This window comes from Eublepharis macularius, chromosome 3 (genome assembly GCF_028583425.1).
Source record: "Eublepharis macularius isolate TG4126 chromosome 3, MPM_Emac_v1.0, whole genome shotgun sequence".
NCBI lineage: Eukaryota > Metazoa > Chordata > Lepidosauria > Squamata > Eublepharidae > Eublepharis > Eublepharis macularius.
Genome location: NC_072792.1, coordinates 24,281,100 through 24,302,559, shown reverse-complemented (window position 1 = coordinate 24,302,559; position 21,460 = coordinate 24,281,100). Strand labels below are relative to the sequence as shown.

Sequence of the window (21,460 nt, the reverse complement as noted above, 5' to 3'; positions counted from 1 at the left end):
TGAAATGATCTAAAGTCAGCCAGTCCTGCGAATGGATTGCAAACGAACGAACGAACGAACGAACAAATAAAACAAACAAACAAGTAACTGGCCTGCCTCTTTACCTGTCCCAGTACTGCCTGACAGAGCAGGTATCCTCAGTTTCCACCAATTCCCCCCTCCACCTGCAGTCTCCCCATAGTACATCCTCTGTTCTGGAGAGTCCCCCAACCTTCAGGAATTGCTTTTCAAGGTCAAAGGGACTGCAGCGAGAAGGTAAAAACAGAGTTTCCACTGATTCGCAGAGCTACCTGCTGTCATTTGTGGGTTTTCCCTGTAAGTGACTGCACCCACAATGCTGCTGGGTTTTTTTAAAAAAAAATTCCCTGCCACCATTTGGAGAGGTGGTGGGCAATGGGAGCTCAGGATGGGAGATTTCCTGCACTACTGGGAGCTTGGCAGCCCTAGCTAGGGGAGGTGTGTGTGGTTTATTGGCCATCCCGGATTGAAGTGCTTTTAGGAAGAGGAGTTTCACTTCGCAGTTCAATGACTGCAGCTAACAGCCAGTTAGGTGTTCTGGATGACTCTGGTCAGGCCTGATTTAGACATAAGAGAACAGTTAAGAAGCCCTAATATTCTAGTTAGCTTTTCTGTATCAAATCATTTAACTCCTGGAAAGAAGTACACCAAAGATAACATTTTAGGTTCATTACTGGGTATCGTACACATGTAATACTATCACAGAATCTTTGCTTCCATTCTAAGCTTAATTATTAGACGATTATTTAGAATTCTTAACATCCACTCAATCATACCATTCATTATAACAACTACAAAGACCATTAAGGACAGCACATCGAGGAGTCCAAAAAAGCATCTTACCCAAAGATATGAAGGTCACATGCAAGGAGCCCCTTCTAGGAGGAAGCTCCCGATCGATCCAGCTTGTCATATGTATACCGTTTCAGAACCGTCTGCTTATAATAGCTATCTGCCACATTTCAAAGGCTCACGTTCTTGGCTAACTTAGAACTTCAAATACCAGACAAGGTTATCCATATTTGAAACATCTTCTTAAAATATATAAAAATAGTTCATTCTTGCTATCTCTTATCTTAACTATATAAAATTAGTGATTACAGGTTTCTCACACATATGAGTATCTTTTGGCCCTCCACCAACACACCCATCTTTGAATTCTGTTTCTGGCTTCTATGAAATTAGATATTCCCTGTCATTCTCAAACACTTTCTGCACCTGGGCCTTAGTACACTGTCTATACAGTTAAATGGCTCTTCTAATCTACATGTGGCCATACAACTGTGCTACTCCATCATTTCATGCCACTCTCTAAGGTTGCTCTGTTCTAGGCTTCTAGATGTCCTTTGTGGCCTGTCTAGTTAAGGGGCCGGGCTAGACCAGTTTCTGTGTGCAAAGGCATCCAGCAAATGTCCTCCTATAGTCCGAGCCATATCCTCAACACAGAGCTGCCAACTCCAGGTTGGGAAATTCCTGCTGATTTAAGAGTAGAGCCTGGGGAAGGCAGGGACCTCAGAGGGGTAATGCCATAGACTCCACCCTCTAAAGCAGCCATTTTCTCCAGGGAAACTAATCTCTGTAGTCTGAAGATCAGCTGTAATTCTGGGAGATCTCCAGGCTCCACCTGGAGGTTGGTAACTCTACTGTCAGTTCATTTCACAATTTCCTCCTGATGTTCCTTTTGTGGGTTGTAACAAAAGCTACCTGTTGGTTATATAACTTCAGTGTGGCCTCCTCTTTGTGATAATTCTGCATTTTGTGAAGGGGCAAAGCTTAGCAGATGTGCTGTGATCACATCTTGTTCAATAAGATCCACAAGATAACAGTTCACTGTGATGATATTGGAACTGTGACACCTTTGAATTTTAGAGCAGACTGAAGGTTTTAAAGGGAGAGCTTGTAGTTGCCTGTTAAGGAACAGCAGTCAGAACTGCCAGAGATGTAGACATAAAAACATGTTGTTATGTGTGTTGTGGCTACTATATATAAACACAGTTTTGATAGTTGTTGGGGGTTTTCCGGGCTGTATTGCCGTGGTCTTGGCATTGTAGTTCCTGACGTTTCGCCAGCAGCTGTGGCTGGCATCTTCAGAGGTGTAGCACCAAAAGACAGAGATCTCTCAGTGTCACAGTGTGGAAAAGATGTAGGTCATTTGTATCTGCTCAGGAGGGGTGGGGTTGAGCTGAGTCATTCTGTAAGAGTCTCCCAGGGTGTGGAATGCTAATGGCGGGAGGCTTCACTGAATCCTGAGGAGGTTCTTTTGCATATGGATTGGTGCTTGATGTGCTAATCTTCTCTGCAGGGCTATTGTCGGGTGTGGAGTGTTTTGTTGGCCTGGTGTTTTTCAGAACTGGAGCCCATGCTCTGTTCATTCTTAAGGTTTCTTCTTTCCTGTTGAAGTTTTGCTTATGCTTGTGAATTTCAATGGCTTCCCTGTACAGTCTGACAAAGTAGTTGGAAGTGTTGTCCAGTATTTTGGTGTCCTGGAATAAGATACTGTGCCCTGTTTGAGTTAGGCTATGTTCAGCCACTGCTGATTTTTCAGGCTGTCCAAGTCTACAGTGTCTTTCATGTTCTTTTATTCTTGTCTGGATGCTACGCTTTGTGGTTCCACACCCTGGGAGACTCTTACAGAATGACTCAGCTCAACCCCACCCCTCCTGAGCAGATACAAATGACCTACATCTTTTCCACACTGTGACACTGAGAGATCTCTGTCTTTTGGTGCTACACCTCTGAAGATGCCAGCCACAGCTGCTGGCGAAACGTCAGGAACTACAATGCCAAGACCACGGCAATACAGCCCGGAAAACCCCCAACAACCATCGTTCTCCGGCCGTGAAAGCCTTCGACAATACACAGTTTTGATAAATAGCATGTCTTTGATAAAACACTGAAGTATACATGTACCATCCATACAAAGTACATGAGAATTCCTGAGCCTGTAAAATTTCTATAGTGATAGGTTCCATAATATGCCAGTACTCAAGTGATGACAACACAAACTTTATTTCAGAAGGAATGCTGCAGCCATGACGGATATTCCCTTTGTTAGAAAGTTCAGCTCAACAGAACTGGGAAACTGCAGCTCCACCGAGTTTTGAAATGGCAGTCCCTCAAGTGAAATGTACAATCACTATAACACAACAACAGTGATCATATTTTACTTTCTGGCCGGCATCAGGCAGAACACAGCCCATGCAGGGGCTTGCACACTTCCTGTTTTTTTGCAGCTCAGCAGCTCTCAAGTTGTACAGGTCCATTTTAGCTCAGTCAATGTCTACAGCGCAATCCAAAGCAAAGTTACATCCCTTCTAAGCCAATTAACTTTAATGTATTTAGAAGAGCAGAACTCTACTTAGGATTGCATTGTGGAAGAATTAACCAAACAGTTTAGCCTTTTAATAAATGGCAGGTGGTAACCTGTCCTCGAAGAAAATGCATAGGGAAACTCGCACTCACAATTTTATTATAAGTCACTGTGGAATAGCAAACATGGTTGCTTTAGAAAAGCCTTTATGATCCCACTTTCTTTCTTTTCTTAAAAAAATAGATGCTGTTTTGTAACAGTTTGATCATTTGCCCAGGCCAGTTAATGGCCAGCATGCTTTCACCCACAGATGCGGTCAACAATATAAGCCCAAAGGAGCATTCATTATTTTGTACAATAACTACTGTGGGAACAGCCATTATGAACAAAGCTCCTCTTATTGCAGCTGTGACTAAGAATGACACGAAGGGGGCACAGAAAGAAAGAGAGTATTTGTGGCAAAGGAAGCAGAAGAGAAGGAGGTGAGAACATACCCTAGAGCCATGGGTATCAGACATGGAAATATCATCAATTCCTAGGAAAGGTGCAAGTTTTCATTGCTGGCACAAGCTTGCCACGAGTCTTTTGAACAAATAGGAGAAGGGGTAGAAGAGTTTCAGTCTTATTCCTAGTGGGGGGGGGCAGCCCAGGGAATCCCTGTTCCCTGCAGTTGCTTAAAAGGCCAGTAGTGGGGAAAGGGGGGGGGGCGTTCTTTGGCATCAAAGGAACATGCAATGTCACTTCTGGCACAAAACCAGAAGTGATGCTGTTGTGTCAGAATGATGTTCTAGGATTTACCCGAAACTTTATGGTTGAATTCTAAAGTGTCACCTTGACACAACAGCAATGCTTCTGGTTTTGCACCAAAAGAGATTTCCCTGCCCCTCGAATTCTCCTAGTTATCAATGCAACCTGGGCAATGATCAGGAGTACCAATATGAAATGCTGTTTGTTTGTTTTTTAAAGATGCCAGTACCGATATATAAGGTTGCACTGATTTCCACCATTTCCTCCCTCAGGACTTTGGGAAGTCCATCCCCCCGCCCTGCACAAAGGTGATAGTACTCAGTACCAGTTAGCACCACCATTAAAAATAGTCCTGCCAATATGTATGACTAGTTTATTAGCTCTACACAAGGCTGGTTTTATAGCAGTACTCACCATCAACCAAAAACTGTATTTGCTTCCACCCTTGGAATGAGACCTAAACTCACAGCTTACTCATGTTACTCTGGGGGCATCTGTTCCAAGGCTGGAACCACTTGCCAACCACACACCCCACTGGGCAAGGGCCTTGCTCAATTTCCTGAAACATGGGGCGGGTGCCATACTGGGGCAAGTGCCTGCTGTGGTGCAGCCAATAACATTCTCCTAAATGTTGCTCCTTGGAGACAGGGGACCTTCATGAGCAGCATTTCAGGGGTCCCTTTGGGCTGCAGACGGAAAGGACTGGCTAGAAAGCTGTGCTCCACAGGCAGAAATCCTTCCATCCATGCAACTAGTCAAGTGAATCCAAGCCACTATGGGCCAAGCTACAAGCGATTAATGACATTTGAATGGCAAGTGAACAGACTCACATGTATTCTTCCCTGTTCACTTCTGCTCCGCTTGCTCTCCACTTGAGCTCCACTTGCACTACGTGATCGAGTGGAGTGCAAGTGGAGTGCAAGTGAACAGGGAGGAATACATGCGAGTCTGTTCACTTGCCGTTCAAGTGTCATTCGTCGCTTGTAGCTTGGCCCTAAGCTCTCAATATACACTGCGAGGTTTTTTTTAATAACATTTACTACAAAATAGATCTAAGAACAGGTCTTTGTTGAATCCTGACCTCTCCTGTTGCCACATCTCTACTCTTTGTACCCTTCTTGACTCAAATCTCAAATGCCAACCCTGGTCAAAGATCAAAGCCAGTCGTGACCACCCAGTTTTCTTCCACATTTGCTTGAAATGTTTATGATGACTCGATTTCCCCAGGCTGTACCTTAACCTGGAGATAGAACGGGCATTTTTCAACCCCTGTCATCAAATACTGTAGCTAGAAGTGTAGCAGGAAGAAGGCATTTATGAGCAAACCAAGCCAAAGGTCCTGGCACCCGCAAAACATCCAAACTTGCTTTTGTGCCTGAAAAGGGCTTGGAGATCCTGAGAATACACTTGGGTTCCCAACACTGTCTCAACACTTCTGGGTGGTGCTCTAGGCTGCCTCCCCTAGTCTCTATGCTCATTACCACAGAGACTAGCGGCAATTCCTATAGCGTCGCTATGTGGAGGCTGTTTTTCTATCACTCCTCAGGAGCAGGAAATCGGTGCTGGGGACTAATTCCCTGCCTTGGGTGAGTAAATGGGAGGCCTAGTACACACAGATGACTATGGCACTACTGTAGGTTGCCAGGTCTCTTTACCCTACTGGCAGAAGGGGGTGGGACCTGGCATTCATCTTACTCTTCTTTGTGGGTGTGTGCTCATGGGCCTGCAGGATGAAGTCACTTCCAAGAACTGATGTCATCGTGCAGGCCCAGACACACATGTGTGCTTCTCAGCGGCCTGATCTTGGCCCACTGTGAAGCACAGGAATGCTCTTGGAGCAGTGTGATGATGTCACTGCCGGAAGTGACATCATTGTGCAGCCCTGGGAGTGCACCCGAGAGTCCTGTTCCCCACCTTCCCCCCCCCTCTGCTAGCCTGGTGAGTGGTGGAGGGGATCAGAAGGTCGGAACAGGTGATCCCCCACTCCCACTAAGGAAACGGCAACCCCACACTACTGGGTGGATAAAAACTGGCAACCAATAGGATTTTAAAAATTTAAATTGGAAGTTTTAATGTTTTATGTTTCAGCTATCTTTTTAAAAAACAACCTTATGTCAAAACTGAACTAATTGCCCTCTTATGAAAAGACTGCTTTTCTTTGTATGGAGAAAACATAAGACAGCAAAAATAGTTCAAGCACTCATAACTTCCACAGAGGCAGTAAAACTCTGAATAGCAGTGCCAGGAGGCAACGTCAGGGAAAGGCCTTGACCTCTAGGCCCTATTGTTGGCCCTCCAGAGCAATGGCTTGGCCACCGTGTGAGGCAGGATGCTGGACTAGATGGTACACTGGTGTAGGTCCCTGGTGAGGGGAGGGTACGTGCCACTTAACTTGAGCAGACCTTCACATGCGCACAAAGCATCCGTGTGCTCCTGATGGCAATGTGATGACATCACTTCCAGGAGTGACACTTTCACACAGGCCCCGGGAGCACTCCCACACCCTGCCCCGAATTGGCCTGAAGCGCCGGAGCACTCCCAAGGGCTGCGCAACAACATCACTCCAGGTAGCTACAGTGGGGGGGGGGATCCCCCGTCCCCACTGGGGGACTGGCAACTGTACACTGGTGAGATCCAGTGGGCATCTCCTTAAACTGGCTCTACTTTGAGGGGGAAACAGACTGACAAATTACCTTAGAAGTCATCCACTGATCCATTTTGGTCACCTTCTACTGTATTTTGTATTTAGTAACTACGTAGTATCTGGAACTAGCTCTGTACTCATCATAAATCTTCATGACTCTGCCTACCATGGGCATTTCCCTTCCATCTCACTCACCTGCCCATTAACTACCAACTCTTGCTTCCAACTGAGCTTAATCACTTTTGTGGATCAGCGCAGGGCAGACTTGGGCTTGGTTCACACATACAAGAGAACAAGGCAGCAAAGTGGACTGCGGCTTAAGTCTGCAGGTAACAGAGTCCAATTTTCAGTGTTTCTTTGCATGAAAACCCTCGATGCCAATAGAGAAGTGGTACAGAAAGCATTCACCCTCTACCTTTGCTTGCCATACAAGTGTTTTTTTTTAAATGGCGCTTTTGACAAAGAGTATTTCAAATCCTCCACCTACAATCTGAAAGGGTGCAGTTCATTCCACTGCTTTTCTCTCTTGCATGTACAAACCAGGCCTAAAGGAGAAAAGAACAATGGACAGTCAAAACGCTTTCTAGCATTAGGTCCAATCACCTGTCTACAAAAAACTCTCAAGGCTGCAAATTGCAAGGAACGCCATATCTAAAACTAACCTATTATTATAACAATATTTTTGTAAAGTCTGAAGTCCACACTAGCAGGTCAAGTAGGGTTGCCGTGCCTCCAGTGGGGCCAGGGATCCCCCTACTCCAAGCTCCCATTGCCTGCTGCCGCTCCAGTAACAACAACAACAACATTCGATTTATATACTGCCTTTCAGGGCAACTCAATGCCCACTCAGAGCAGTTTACAAAGTGGTGGAGAAAAATATATATATTTAAAAAGCAGTGGCCCAATCACAGGGTTGCCAGCTTTGAGTTGGGAAATTCCTGGAGATTTGGGAGGTGAAACCTGGGGAGGGCAGGGTTTGGGGAGGGGATGGACCTCAGCTGGGCATAATTCCATAGAGTCCACCCTCCAAAGCAGCCATTTTATCCAAGGGAATTGATCTCTGTGGCCTGATCAGCTGTAATTCTGGGAGATCTCCAGCCACCATCTGGAAGCTGGCAACCCCACACAAGCTTGATGATGTCACTTCCAGAAAAAACCTAAAAGTGACAGTTAAAGCTCTAGAAATTGCAGGAAACTCCATAGTTCTGGCGCTTCCTAGAGTTACCCACTGTCACTTCTGGGTTTTCCTCAGAAGTGAGCTCGTCACGTTTGCTCCTCTATCCCAACCGTGCCTCTGGTTGCTAGACTTGGCCTCACAACCCTAAGGTCAAGGGTATAATAAGCCTGCTGTATTTTAACTGTAGCACACAAGGCCGGCATCCATCTTGGAATCCGGGCCTAAGCTCACCCCACCTTTCTCAGGAGGAGCATGCCTAGACTGACAAACAGTATCTTCCATGTGGTTACTCAGTAGCAACTAACAGGAACACATTTTACAATTTTCAAAAACAACAAACATATTTTTACAAAATGTTACAATTTTTTTTACAATGCAATCCTAAACAGACTTACTACTTTCTAAATCCACTGAAGTCAATGGGCTTAGAAGGTTTAACTCTGCTTAGGATGCACTACTACAGCATATCCTCTGTGGCTGTAAACTAAACTCTATTTAGTTTTAAATCACTGTTCTTAGGGTTTTAGTATGCATGTTTAGGCAGCAACTAAAAATAAAAATATATATTTTAACATTTAAATCAGCCTTTTTCCTTAATGATGAGTTAAAACCAATCCACCCAATGGGCTTGATCTTAACCACAGATGTCAGGATCCCAGTTTAACCACTTTCTTGCCTAACTCAGGCATATTCCAATGTAAGGATTCTCTTTCGGTGAATCTGTACCATAACGTTCTGTGTACTGTATTCTATACTTATTATAGGAGATGCACTTCTTGAAACTTCTACAAACTCCATTAATTTATGGAACGCTGCTTTGCGTGCTGGAAAGATAACCCAAAGGCAAAACCAAGGCAACATCACCTCTCCCTAATGCTCCTGATAGTTTCTCATACAAAAAGGGCAAAGGCGTAAAATATCCATTCTCCCCAAAGCAAAAGAACCTTTGGAATCAGGAAGATCTTTGCCGCACTGACTCCTGCTAAGTTAACATTTGATGAGAACTGATGGGGCAGCTCAAGCATGGAAGTGTGACAATGAAAATATAACTTGCAAAGACACTCAGGCAGGGCAAAAACAAGAGAAAAAAGATCAAGTGCTTGTAGTGCTGTGTCTAAAAAGATCTAGCATCTCATAAAGAGACATTTCTCATTGGAAACTGAAATCATATGGCAAGCAGCTGTACGTATCGCTTGAGCGCACTGTCTCATAGGCATGCTGTGAGCCCTACCCTGATAGTTTGCTCAGATCTACGCACAGGTCTTTCAGGAAAAGGGCAAAGGAAAGAGAGTGGGAACAGGAGATATTGGGAACAAACTCAGAGGAGATTTCTATGAATACAAAGCCACCATACCATACAGAGAGTCAGTGTAAGCTACAAAATGGTGCCCTGGGATTACAAAAGATCAGAGCTGTTGTAATAGTTCTTGAGCAACATTAGGTAACTGACAGTGCCATCCTAAGCAGTGTTACATGCTCCTAGGCCCATTGATGTCAAAGGACATGGAAGGTTATAACTCTACAGAGGATTGTGCTCTTTGGTGAACTGACAGCTGCTATCCAGATGTATCTTGGACTTTCTTCTGTACAAGCTACGCCAATGCAAGAGCTTTCTATGCCAGGATGTTTGGTGACCCTGTTTGGTCAAAGAAAAGGGCTTATTTTTAGTCCTGGATTGTGCTTCTGGAAGAAACACTATTAGACTTGAGCAAGACTCAACTCCAGTAGCACCGTAAAGACCAACACGTGTATAAGCTTTCAAGAATGAACACTTCTTTCATCAGATACTCATGCTTTGACACTCAAAAGCTTATACCCTAAAAATCTGGTTGGTCTTTAAGGTGCTACTGGACTGGAATCTTGCTCTTATACCGTAAACCAACATGGCTACCCACCTGAAACTATTTTTTTTAATTCAGATTTTTGTTGGTTGTTGTGGGTTTTCCGGGCTGTATTGCCGTGGTCTTGGCATTGTAGTTCCTGACGTTTCGCCAGCAGCTGTGGCTGGCATCTTCAGAGGTGTAGCACCAAAAGACAGAGATCTCTCAGTGTCACAGTGTGGAAAAGATGTAGGTCATTTGTATCTACTCAGGAGGGGTGGGGTTGAGCTGAGTCATCCTGTAAGAGTTTCCCAGGGTGTGGAATGCTAATGGCGGGAGGCTTCACTGTATCCTGAGAAGGTTCTTTTGCATATGGATTGGTACTTGATGTGCTAATCTTCTCTGCAGGGCTATTGTCAAGGATAGACTGTTTTGTTAGCCTGGTGTTTTTCAGAACTGGCAACCATGCTCGGTTCATTCTTAAGGTTTCTTCTTTCCTGTTGAAGTTTTGCTTATGCTTGTGAATTTCAATGGCTTCCCTGTGCAGTCTGACAAAGTAGTTGGAAGTGTTGTCCAGTATTTTGGTGTCCTGGAATAAGATACTGTGCCCTGTTTGAGTTAGGCTATGTTCAGCCACTGCTGATTTTTCAGGTTGTCCAAGTCTGCAGTGTCTTTCATGTTCTTTTATTCTTGTCTGGATGCTACGCTTTGTGGTCCCGATGTAAACTTGTCCACAGCTGCAGGGTATGCGGTATACTCCTGCAGAGGTTAGGGGGTCTCTACTGTCTTTTGCTGATCGTAGCATCTGTTGTATTTTTCGGGTGGGTCTGAATACTGCTTGAAGGTTATGCTTTTTCATAAGCTTTCCCATCTGATCAGTAATTCCTTTGATATATGGCAAAAACACTTTTCCTGTGGGAGACTGTTTTTCTTTGGTTGTTTGCTTCATCCTGGGTTTGATTGCTCTTCGGATTTCATTTCTGGAGTAGCCATTTGCCTGAAGTGCGTGGTTTAGATGATTAATTTCCTCATTGAGAAAGTGCGGCTCACATATCCGTCTTGCACGATCCACTAATGTTTTCATTATGCCTCTTTTCTGTCGGGGATGGTGATTGGAGTTTTTGTGTAGGTACCGATCAGTGTGAGTTGGTTTCCTGTAGACCTTGTGACCTAACTGAAAGTTTGCTTTGCGGATGACCCAGGTATCCAGGAATGGGAGTTTTCCCTCGATTTCTTTCTCCATGGTGAATTGTATGTTCAGGTGGATGTTGTTGAGATGATTCAAAAACCCCATCAATTCTTCCTCCCCATGGCTCCAAATGATAAATGTATCATCCACAAACCGGAACCATACACTAGGTTTGTGGGGTGCTGATTCTAGAGCTGTTTTTTCAAAATGTTCCATGTAGAAGTTTGCTATAACTGGGCTGAGTGGGCTCCCCATGGCCACCCCATCCATCTGTTCATAGAATTCGTTGTCCCATTGGAAGTAACTGGTTGTCAGGCAATGGTGGAATAAGGCTGTTACATCCTCTGGGAAAATCTGATTAATAAGTGCAATAGTGTCTTTTACTGGAACCTTGGTAAACAGGGATACAACATCAAAACTGACAAGCATGTCTTGTGGATTGAGTTTCAGAGAACTGATTTTGTTGATGAAATCTGCTGAATCTTTGATGTAAGACGAGGTTTTCCCGATGTGGTCCTGCAGGAGATCTGCCAGATGTCTAGCTAATTCATATGTCGGTGAACCAATGGCACTCACAATGGGTCGGAGTGGGACTGAATCCTTATGTATTTTGGGGAGTCCATATAGTCTAGGTGGCTGTGCTTCAGATTTTTGTCTTCCATCACTTAATGTAAAATTTCACTCAATTCAGGCATCAATCCTGGCACATCTTTTCAATTATTTGGCTACACTTAAAAATACATAATTAAAGACTAGTCCACATTCTAAACCATGCCGGATGACCACGGAGTTAGAATGGAAGCACTACACCAGGAACCAATGTGGAGTAGTAGTTAGAATATCATACTAGAATCTGGGAGACATGGGTTCAAATCCCCACTCTGCCATGGAAGCATGCTAAGTGACCTTGGACCTGTTGCGAGGATAAAATAAAGAGGAGAATTATATAAGCCACTTTGGATCCCTGTTGGGGAGAAAAGCAGGGTATAAATGAAGTAAATATTTGCAAAGTGTTTATCATTAATCTAAGAGTAATAGTTGTAAGATTTTTTTTCAGTGATATCTGGCACCACAAGAAACAAGTCTAATCGATGTAGGCGTTGGAGATATTTCCCTGCTGCCAGTTACGAATGAGTGTGGTAGATATGCACATTAATTCAGATTAAGGTACTAGAAGGGACTGGAAGAACGACCTATTTGCCTTTATATCCAAAAGATGTTTGCCAGGGGAAGGAGGTGATAGACCATCTTTGTTTCACCAGTTTTTTTTTCCAAAAGTGGTTACATAATTATGACAGCACTTCCCTGCCCCATTTTGCTACCCAAGTAAACAAAGCCACATTTCAGCGGCTTCACGCACATCCCCAGTCATTTTGTATCCATCACTGCCTCTAATTGCTCTTTTGTCTTAGTTGCTCTTTCTGTCCCATTCCCTCTTTTAAATTCTGAAGATACACTCCAATAAGGGACACCCGAGTGCAGCAACATTCCAACACACCAAGCAGACATTCCTACATTAGAACTTTCAGTACAAATCCCTTCTGATAATTAGAAGAGGTTCAACAAAGACATTTATTTACACAAAGCATGTGCTCTACCACAGCTATGGCATACTGCCCACTGCCCAGAATACATCAGAACTGCAACACCATCTACTAATTCTTGGGCACTGAGTACTGGACACCTTTTTTTCAACAAACAGGGCCAACAAACAGGGCATAGAGGCGAATGCCTTCTCCCGAGGTTGCCTCCGAGCACTTGTAGACAGAAGTTTACTGCCTCTGAATGCGGAAGGTGGCTTTAATCATCATGGCTAGTAGCCATTGATGGAGCACTGCTCCATGAATCAGTCTAGCCACTTTTAAAGCTATCTATGCTTGTGGCTATTAGTACATCCAGGGCTTTTTTCAGGGGGAACGCGGGGGAATGGAGTTCCGGAACCTCTTGAAAATGGTCACATGGCTGGTAGCCCTGCCCCCTGATCTCCAGACAGCGTGGAGTTGAGATTGCCCTCCCTGCCGCCAAGCGGCACGGAGGGCAATCTCAACTCCCCTCTGTCTGAAGATCAGGGGCTGGGGCTACCAGCCACGTGACCATTTTCTCCAAGGGCAACCCACTGAGTTCCACCACCTCTTTTCCCAGAAAAAAAGCCCTGAGTACATCTGTTGTTGCTGCTGTTGTTGCTTCTAATCCGCTCTCCCTGCGAACATGCTCAGAGCAGAATACAACATATATAAAATACATAAATATGTTAATTTAAAACCAGATTGAAATGTCAATAAATACAACAATTCCACTTCTAAAAGACAGCAGCACACATATTGTATGACCCAAACAGCAATCCGGGGGGCTGGATGGCCAACTACTAGATGTTAACTAGCAATGAATCCCACAGTTTAATTACTCATTGAGTAAAGAAGTATTTCCTTTTGTCTACCCTGAACCTGATGCCAATCAGCTTCACTGGGTGCCCCAAAAAAGTTCTCTCTATTCATTTTCTGTACACTGTGCATAATTTTAGAAACCCCTATCATGTTCCCCCTTAGCTGTGTTGTTCTTAAACTGAAAAGTCCCAGACTTTTTAGCCCTTCCTCATAAAAAAGTGCCTCAACAATTTAACAATCTTGATTGTCCTCTTCTTACTCTCTCCAGCTCCGCAATATCCTTTTCGAGATATGACAACCACAACTGTACATAGTATTCTAAATGGGGTTGCACCATTGATCAAAACAAGGCATTGCAGTATCCTCCATTTTATTTTCAATTTCTCTCCTGTTAAGCCCCAGCTTGGAGTTTGCCTTTTTCACTGCTGCCACACACCGCGCCAACATTTTCATCAAACTATCCACTACAATCCCAAGATCGCTTTCCCTTTCGGTCTCGCCCAGTTCAGCTCCTATCAGCACATATTTTAATTGAGGGTGTGTTTTTTTGTTCCACTGTGCACCATCCTTCATTTAGCTCTGCCTTACATAGAATCCATTTAGACCTCTATTGCCTATTCTGTATAACAGCAGCCCTCCAAGGCTTTAGACAGGTCTTTCTCAGTCTTGTTATTAAAATCATTTCCACCCGGACCTGAAACCTTCTGTGTGTAAAACAGGTTTGCACTCACTGATCCACCAACTAAAGCTTCATCATTCACCATATGAACAGCTGCCTACCTCCCTGGGTCAACAAAGATAGTTTAGCTTTGTGTTCCATCCATTCTAGATGCAAATCTGACGGGGATCAGGAGAACAAATTTCTCCAGTGTGGCATCTAGGCAAATGTTGAGGCTGTGAACTGGTTTGTATACTCTATTGAAAGATTTTTTGTGCGGTTTTATTATGTTTTATAGTATTGGTTTCATTTTCTTACGCATTGCCCTGTGCAATTATTTTTGGGGAGGTAGTTGACTTAAAAACAACACAAAACCAGAATTAAAGCATCTACTGGCCAAAAATACTGTCTTGGAATGGTCTCTTTTACCTTCCATTTTCACTTGCATACCATTTGTAGTTTTTGTGTGTCTGTGGGGGGGGGGGTCCATGTATGTGTGTTCCAGTTTATACAGAATCAAAACTTTGTGAATAATGTTTGCATTACTTACAAGATTGTAGTTCTCAGAGTAACAAACAGCAGATGTAGGAAGATGTAGGGCTGTGACCCCTTGGATCTGCCTCATCCTTTCTAACTGTGAGACTGTTCTTAGTGTTACATGTAGCCTTCTGTTTATAATGACTGATCAGATGCAGTACTTATGTTTGGTTAGCAATGGAATATTAGCCAGTTGATGGGGCCATCATTTTAACTACCCTCTAATCACCAGTGGTTTATATGGTAGTTAGAAACATTGAGGGAACTTGTTGCTATGGAGTTTAATCGTCCCGACCCTCTTTGCCTATCATAGGTCTTACTTCTTGGACTCAAAATATCATCTTATGTAAAAAGAACAGCTTTTTAAAACATATCTGTATGTGATCGCTGGATATCTCTGTATCTTTAAATCTGCTGCTAAAAACTGCTTTTGCTCCAGCTTGGCAAACAATTTCCATATCTATAAGAGGAGACAATAAGGAATATAGTTTTCCTGCTCTTGTAAGGTTCTTAATGTGAATATGTAAAGATCACCTCTTACGTCTGCTAAAGAAGAGATACGACATGACAGAAAACACGTGGATTTTGTAGTGTGTAATGGTTCCCTAAGCAGCAAATGATAACTATCAGAAATGTCAGGGTCCCTACTAAAGTTCAGATGTCATTAAAGGTGCTAACAACCTCTGAAGAGACTTCCTGGAATGCTGGGAGAGTTCCTTGCTGCCATTTTCCTTTGCTGCCATTTGCACTTTGGACTTCAAGTTGTTTACTTCGTCTGACTGGAACTGAAATCTTACATAATCTTGCACTGCTTTTTTTTTCCAGATAAGGACAAAATGCCATCCAGACCTGCAGCCAAATGTCATAGTGATTATTTCAAATCAATATGTGAAATTCTGTGTCTGCTGTTTCCTTGGCTGCCCTGACACTTCATCTGTTTCCCATAAATCACACATGACCCTTTCCTGTCCCTCAGCACTTTTTGAGAGTTTTATCCAGCCTGCCATTACCCAGTGCTCAGCTGCCTCCACCCTCTCCTTTCCTCATGTCTCCATTTCTTAGCACCCTGCTTACTCTGCTCTTACTTCAGTAATCCTGCTCATTTGAGGCCTCTTCCGTACTTCAAGGTAAACCTTTGTGAACCCATGGGCACTCTTGGAATTTCGAGAACAGGTAGTGGACACCACAACAAAATGGCTGCTACAGGGACTTGGTCCAACAGCAAAATGGTGGAAAGTTCAACAAAGTGTTAAGAGGTTCCAAGACAAGCATCCTCCTGTGATGGAGCTAATTGTTTCCAAATGGTGCTCTCTGCAGACTCTAAGATGACTCTAATAGTCTGGACTCTTCTGAAGCTCCTGCGACGCACCTCTGAAGTGGAGGAAAGTCATGATTGGCTTTTTGCCTTGAGTAAGAAGTAACTGGGCACCAAGAAAAATGCTGGCAGGTGCCATAATGCCCATGAGTGCCAGTCTGAGGCTAAATGCCCTGTATCCTCGAAACTCTTCACGCTTATCATTTCTGCACAAAGCAATGCTTCTTACTAGACCCCTGTGATGAGTTCCCTCCATCCAGCCAGGCTACTCTTTAATTTCTTTCATAAAGGTAATGGTAGTCCCCTGTGCAAGCACTGAGTCATTACTGACCCATAGGGCGACGTCACATCATGATGTTTTCTTGGCAGACTTTTTATGGGGTGGTTTGCCATTGCCTTCCCCAGTCATCTACACTTTACCCCCAGGAAACTGGGTACTCATTTTACAAACCTCGGAAGGATGAATTTCCTTCATAGCATATTTTAAATTTGTTAGCTGCCTTGGTGGCTCTGTGAGGGCAGAAAGGCAGGGTAAAAATATTGTTAATAAATAATAAATAACAATAACAGACACAGAGTTCCCCTTTTCCAATACTCCTGGGCAGTAGCCGGGGAGGAATGTTGAATTTGGGCAACTAGTTGCCCTGTCTGGTGAAACCCCTGGGAAGAGGAGAGAGGAGATCCTCTCTAGACTTGGGCCAGGGCTCTCTGGCGGGTCATTAGGGAGTAGACAGGCGGTGAATGGTGACTGCCCTGAACTGCCTGTGAAGCAGGGAGGTTTATGGTGGGTGGCAGTGTGAAAAGGAGTCACACACTATAAGAGCAATGCTAGTTGGTTGTGAACACCAGGCCAGTACATTGTTCCTCTGCTGCTGCCAAACAGTAAAGTGTCGCTCATTAGGGTCACATATCAATGGCAGAGGACAGGCTTTACAGGCCGAAAATCCCAGCCTCTGCAGGTAGAGGGTTGAGAAAGACTTTTCTCTGCCTGAGACCTGGAAAACTACTGCCAGACAGAGGAGAGAATACTGAGTTTGGAGGCTCAGCTTTATTTATTTGTTTGTTTTAAATAATACTTTTATCCCATCTTTTCTTGAGGTTCAAGGTGGTTTACATTAATAGATTAAAAACTTTTAGAGTTAAAATCAAAATAAAATAACAACCCCCAAATCCCTCCCTCCCCTGCTCCCCATTAAAGGTATCTGCCTTTCATCCCCCCTCAACAGCCCTGGCAAACAGACGGGCCTTGCAGCATCTCCTAAAGAGCTCCAAGGTAGAAGCTCCCCTCACCTTTCCAGGGAGCTCATTCCGCAGAGCAGGGGACCCAGCGGAAAAGGCCCGAGCTCTGGCCCATGCCGGATGGGCCACCTCGACAGGTAGGATTGCCAGCAGATGGCTACCTGAAGACTGTGCTAGCCCACAGGGCCATACGTAAGGCAACTTCATGCCCTCAGTCAGCTATTTTTTTATGATCTATCGCCCCATATTGATATCTATCTTATCTACAAACAATGCCAATTATTTAGTAACACAACAACTCAGTGTCAGAATACCTAAACAACCAAAAGGGGGAGGGCCCCCAAACCCCTCAGTGGAGTATTTCCCCCTTTGATTGTCTCATTTTCATAATGAGCTTAGAGGCATTCATGCTCCGTAATTGCTTCTGAAACATCAGCATCCTGGGGGTAAGAGGCAAATATAGACTATGAAAGCCAAAAGAAAAAGAAAAAAAAGTGACATAGGGAAACAGGAACACTTGAATAACAATGAATGTTAGCACACCATGATTGGCTCCAACCCCCTCAGACATTGCTGAAAAAAAAAATTATCACAAGAGACCGACTCACTTAAATATCAAAAGAAATTTGAAAGTAAAATGATCTCCACTTCAATGTGAAGAATCTGTTAGAGAACTGCTTGGCAGCTCTTCAGTTTCAAATTCCTATTCTAGGAACAGTTGGCCATGTCTCTGCTTTCCTACATGTTAGGTACAACTATCTGATAATTTACTACTTTTAATTAAAACAAACCCCTAAACTAGTTCAAGGAATTGGTCCTGGACCCTCCTATTTTCCTATCATTTGGGGAGAGGGGTGACGCTGTGGTAATCTGGAAGGTTTGATTTGCAATTCAGATACGGTGGTTGCAATCCTAGGAACATCTTCCTGAGAGTAAAAATTACGACATAAAACAAGACTTACTTTTGAGGAGACCTGCCTAGGATGGCTCCCTCTAGCTTTTAAAAATTGTTATCACTTCATTAATACCCCACCTTTCTCTCTCGTGTAGACCTGAAGTGGCTGCATCGTTCTCTTCTTCTCTATTTTCTCCTCACAACAACCCTGCCCGGTTAGGTTGAGAGTGTGTGACTGGCCCAAGGTCACCCAGCCAGCTTCCATGGCAGAATGGGGATTCGAACCTGGTTCTCTCAGATCCTAGTCTGACACTCAGACTACTATACCACACTGGCTCTACAGCTCAGCCGTAATGTAGGCAATTATCCAGAACTCAACTTCTATATACACACACAGTGGCCGGACGCATAAACTCTTCCAAAAGTGCGCATCTACTTGATAGCAAAGGGCAGCATCCAAGGTTGGATATGCATCCGTTTTATACCCACAGTTCTGAAAAGCCAGGATATCCAACACGTTAAGTGGCATTTCCATGGCTGAGACCATGAGGTGGAAAAGGAAAAAACTCTGCAGAAATAAAGGGACAGTTTTTGCACATCCCTAATACAGCATCTAAAACAATTCAGTATAAGACCAAGTGGATTCTTCAGTCTCAGTACAACATACTGCTAGCTGGTTTTAGGTCAGCCAGTAAGAACAGCTGCAAAAGCTGACAAAATACTTGAACAAATACTTTCAATTACCTTGTTCCAGTCGGAAGCACAGCGAGCGTTTTGCCGCTTCCATCTCAGGGCTCGGGTGATCTAGAACATGTCGGCACCACTGCAGAGGACTCAGGGGTTTTTCTTGGGTCAGGACACTTTTAGCAGGCGCAACATACAACCTAAACAGAACAAACACAAATCTTTAGCATTATTTATATACTTGATCTGAAGCACACATTTTCATCTTCCACTTCAGGTGTGACAACAACACTCACGGCTCATCTCAGGCCAAAATTGCTGTTATTCACTGTAAATCATAGTTCACAATCATAGGGTGGAAATACACGTTGCTAAAGTGCTTAGGAATGCTCAAGTGCAGGACTGTATGTGGTCCTCAATTCACGTGCAGGCTGTTCTTACTTGGTGCATACGAATGCCGCTTCCACGGGAGTTCCCTTTGTGTGACTGCATCTGCACGTGACTCCAGAGGGCAAAGAGCCAATTCAGCTGTTTTCACTGCAAGAACAAGCACTGTAGGCTCCTTTGACTTGCCAATTGGCATTTATTTAAGATGTGAGAAAGTGTTAAGATCTGCATTTCAATGAATGGATATGAGGGAAACTGCAACCCTTTTAGCAGTTGAGGAGGAACGGATATTGAATGCATGAATGTATTCACATGGAGCGAATTGAAGTGTGACTGTGCGAGTGAGTGCATGGAAAGTTGGAGGGGATACATGTGAAATGAATCTCACTTGAGCATCCCTAGATACTTAGTAATGTGTATTTCCACTGCTAGTTTTCTTCCTACCAGAGATGTGTATTACAAATGTAATTTTACAGTGGGAACTAAAATTGCTTCATATGGAGACACCATGTACATAGATTTGTACATGAATAAATGACTTGCAGAGGAAGCCAGAGTGCAATTTAACAAGTCAGCAAGGTGGAAGTTGGGTACAGGTTCTACAAAGCCCTTAACTGCATCTTAAGTCATAAAAACTGTGGCTTGTCTGACTGCAGTCTAATGGGGGGAAAATGAACTATCAAAGGTTTCATGTGTCCTTCAACAATTGCTATTGGTTTGACAACTGAGGATAGCTAATTATTACTTTGGTTTCAATTAAGGGCCTAACTGCCCTGGCCTGGATAGCCCAGGAGAGCCTGATCTTGTCAGATCTCAGAAGCTAAGCAGGGTCAGTCTTGGTTAGTAATTGGAAGGGAGACCTCCAATGAAGACTAGGGTTGCAAAGCCAGGCAATGGCAAACTACCTCTGTTAGTCTCTTGCCAAGAAAACCCCACTAGGGGTCACCATATGTCAGCTATGACTCGATGGTGCTCTCTACCACCAAGGGCCTAACTAAGACTGAGGGTTCAGCATCCCTGACAGGTAAAAAGCCACCTGAGATGCACACCACTTTCTCTGCTGTGCCTCTGCTAGCCAAAACAGCAGACTGAGAAATTAACAAAGCCAGCACAGTAGGACAATGGGTTTCCCCAGGATTCTGGGCATAAAATTCCCAGTTAACTTATCTTTTTTCCATCTCTCTGCCAAGTAAAGGGCCCATACGTGATTAGGACTTTCCCTCTTAAACACAGCTTTCATCCTCGACTGTGTAAAAAGCCAGGTGCAGTGATGCAACCCTGAAAGTTTACTTGTGGTGAGACAGCTCAGAGGAGTGAGCCATGTTGTGCCTTCCCCTTGTAAGAGGCACAAAAGAAAGATGGGGAAAGCTGTGGATGGCAACATTCAAAACAATCTAAAACTACCTCCACAATCCATTTCTGTGACGAAATGCCCACGGAGGAGCACCTCTCCTTACCTTGTGTTAACTGACACCAGGTTCGTAACAGCAGTTTAGAGCCTGGAGCAAGGTAGGGACTAGAGCCGCCACATGAACTAAGGACAAAGCGCTTGCTTTCCTCACGTGCATTTCTAGGTGCCCAATGGAATTTGTCTGACTACATTCTCAAGTTAAGGATATAGTCCTGCCCCACCTGTCTCACGTGTCCCTTCACATTTGCTTTAAAAAAAATCATTCTAACTTCTTGCAGGTAGGTCTGCAGTGTTCAGCTTAGTTGATTTGAAAAATAAGTGATGCGAGGGCATTGCAACAGGAAGATCACAGGTTTTCTGGCTCCAGCCAGGGGCTTGTGCACCCGCATGGATAGCTAAAATGTTCCATGGCATCAGGTTCTCCCTCCTCTCCCTTTCTCATCACAATACAAGTGTGTTTCCTGCACAGGTGTGGCAAAATCAGTTCTGAACAAATTCTGGTCTCCGACACCAATGGTGGTTACCTACAAAGCAATGTTTAAGCATGTTTCCAGGCAAAACGGTGCCAAGTCAGAACAACAACATAGATCTGGGCAGTTGTGTTGGTTCTGGAAACAGAGACTTCTGAACCCATTCCCAGAGCAGCCAATCTGCTTTTATCCCCTCTGTTCTTGTTACTCTCCATGCCAAAAACGAGGTAACTTTTGAATGCAAAATAAACTCATTATTCAAAATAAACTCCTTGTGTATTTGCACACAAGCAGAACTAATACCTTTTTGGGGGGGCTTTTTTTACCGGTTGCTTCCTACAGATTCTAAGGTGGATCCAACTATCCATCCTGCAAGGAGGATTCCTCCACCTTAACAACAACATAACAACATTTGATTTATATACTGTCCTTCAGGACATCTTAACACTCACTCAGAGCAGTTTACAAAGTGAGTGTTATTATTATCCCTACAACAATCATCCTGTGAGGTGGGTGGGGCTGAGAGAGCTCTCAGAGAGCTGTGACTGACCCAAGGTCACCCAGCTGGCTTCAAA

The 21,460-nt window shown here is 44.0% G+C and overlaps 1 protein-coding gene across 2 annotated transcripts in view; it reads right to left on the bottom strand.

The window, feature by feature from the left end:
* Positions 1 to 21,460, bottom strand: part of SLAIN1 (SLAIN motif family member 1) — a 53,374-nt gene that overhangs the window by 21,349 nt on the left and 10,565 nt on the right. For both annotated transcript variants that reach the window (XM_054974227.1, XM_054974228.1), the window contains exon 2: positions 18,678 to 18,817. In XM_054974227.1, coding sequence (XP_054830202.1) covers positions 18,678 to 18,817 — 140 coding nt within the window. The remainder of the gene's footprint in view (positions 1 to 18,677; positions 18,818 to 21,460) is intronic.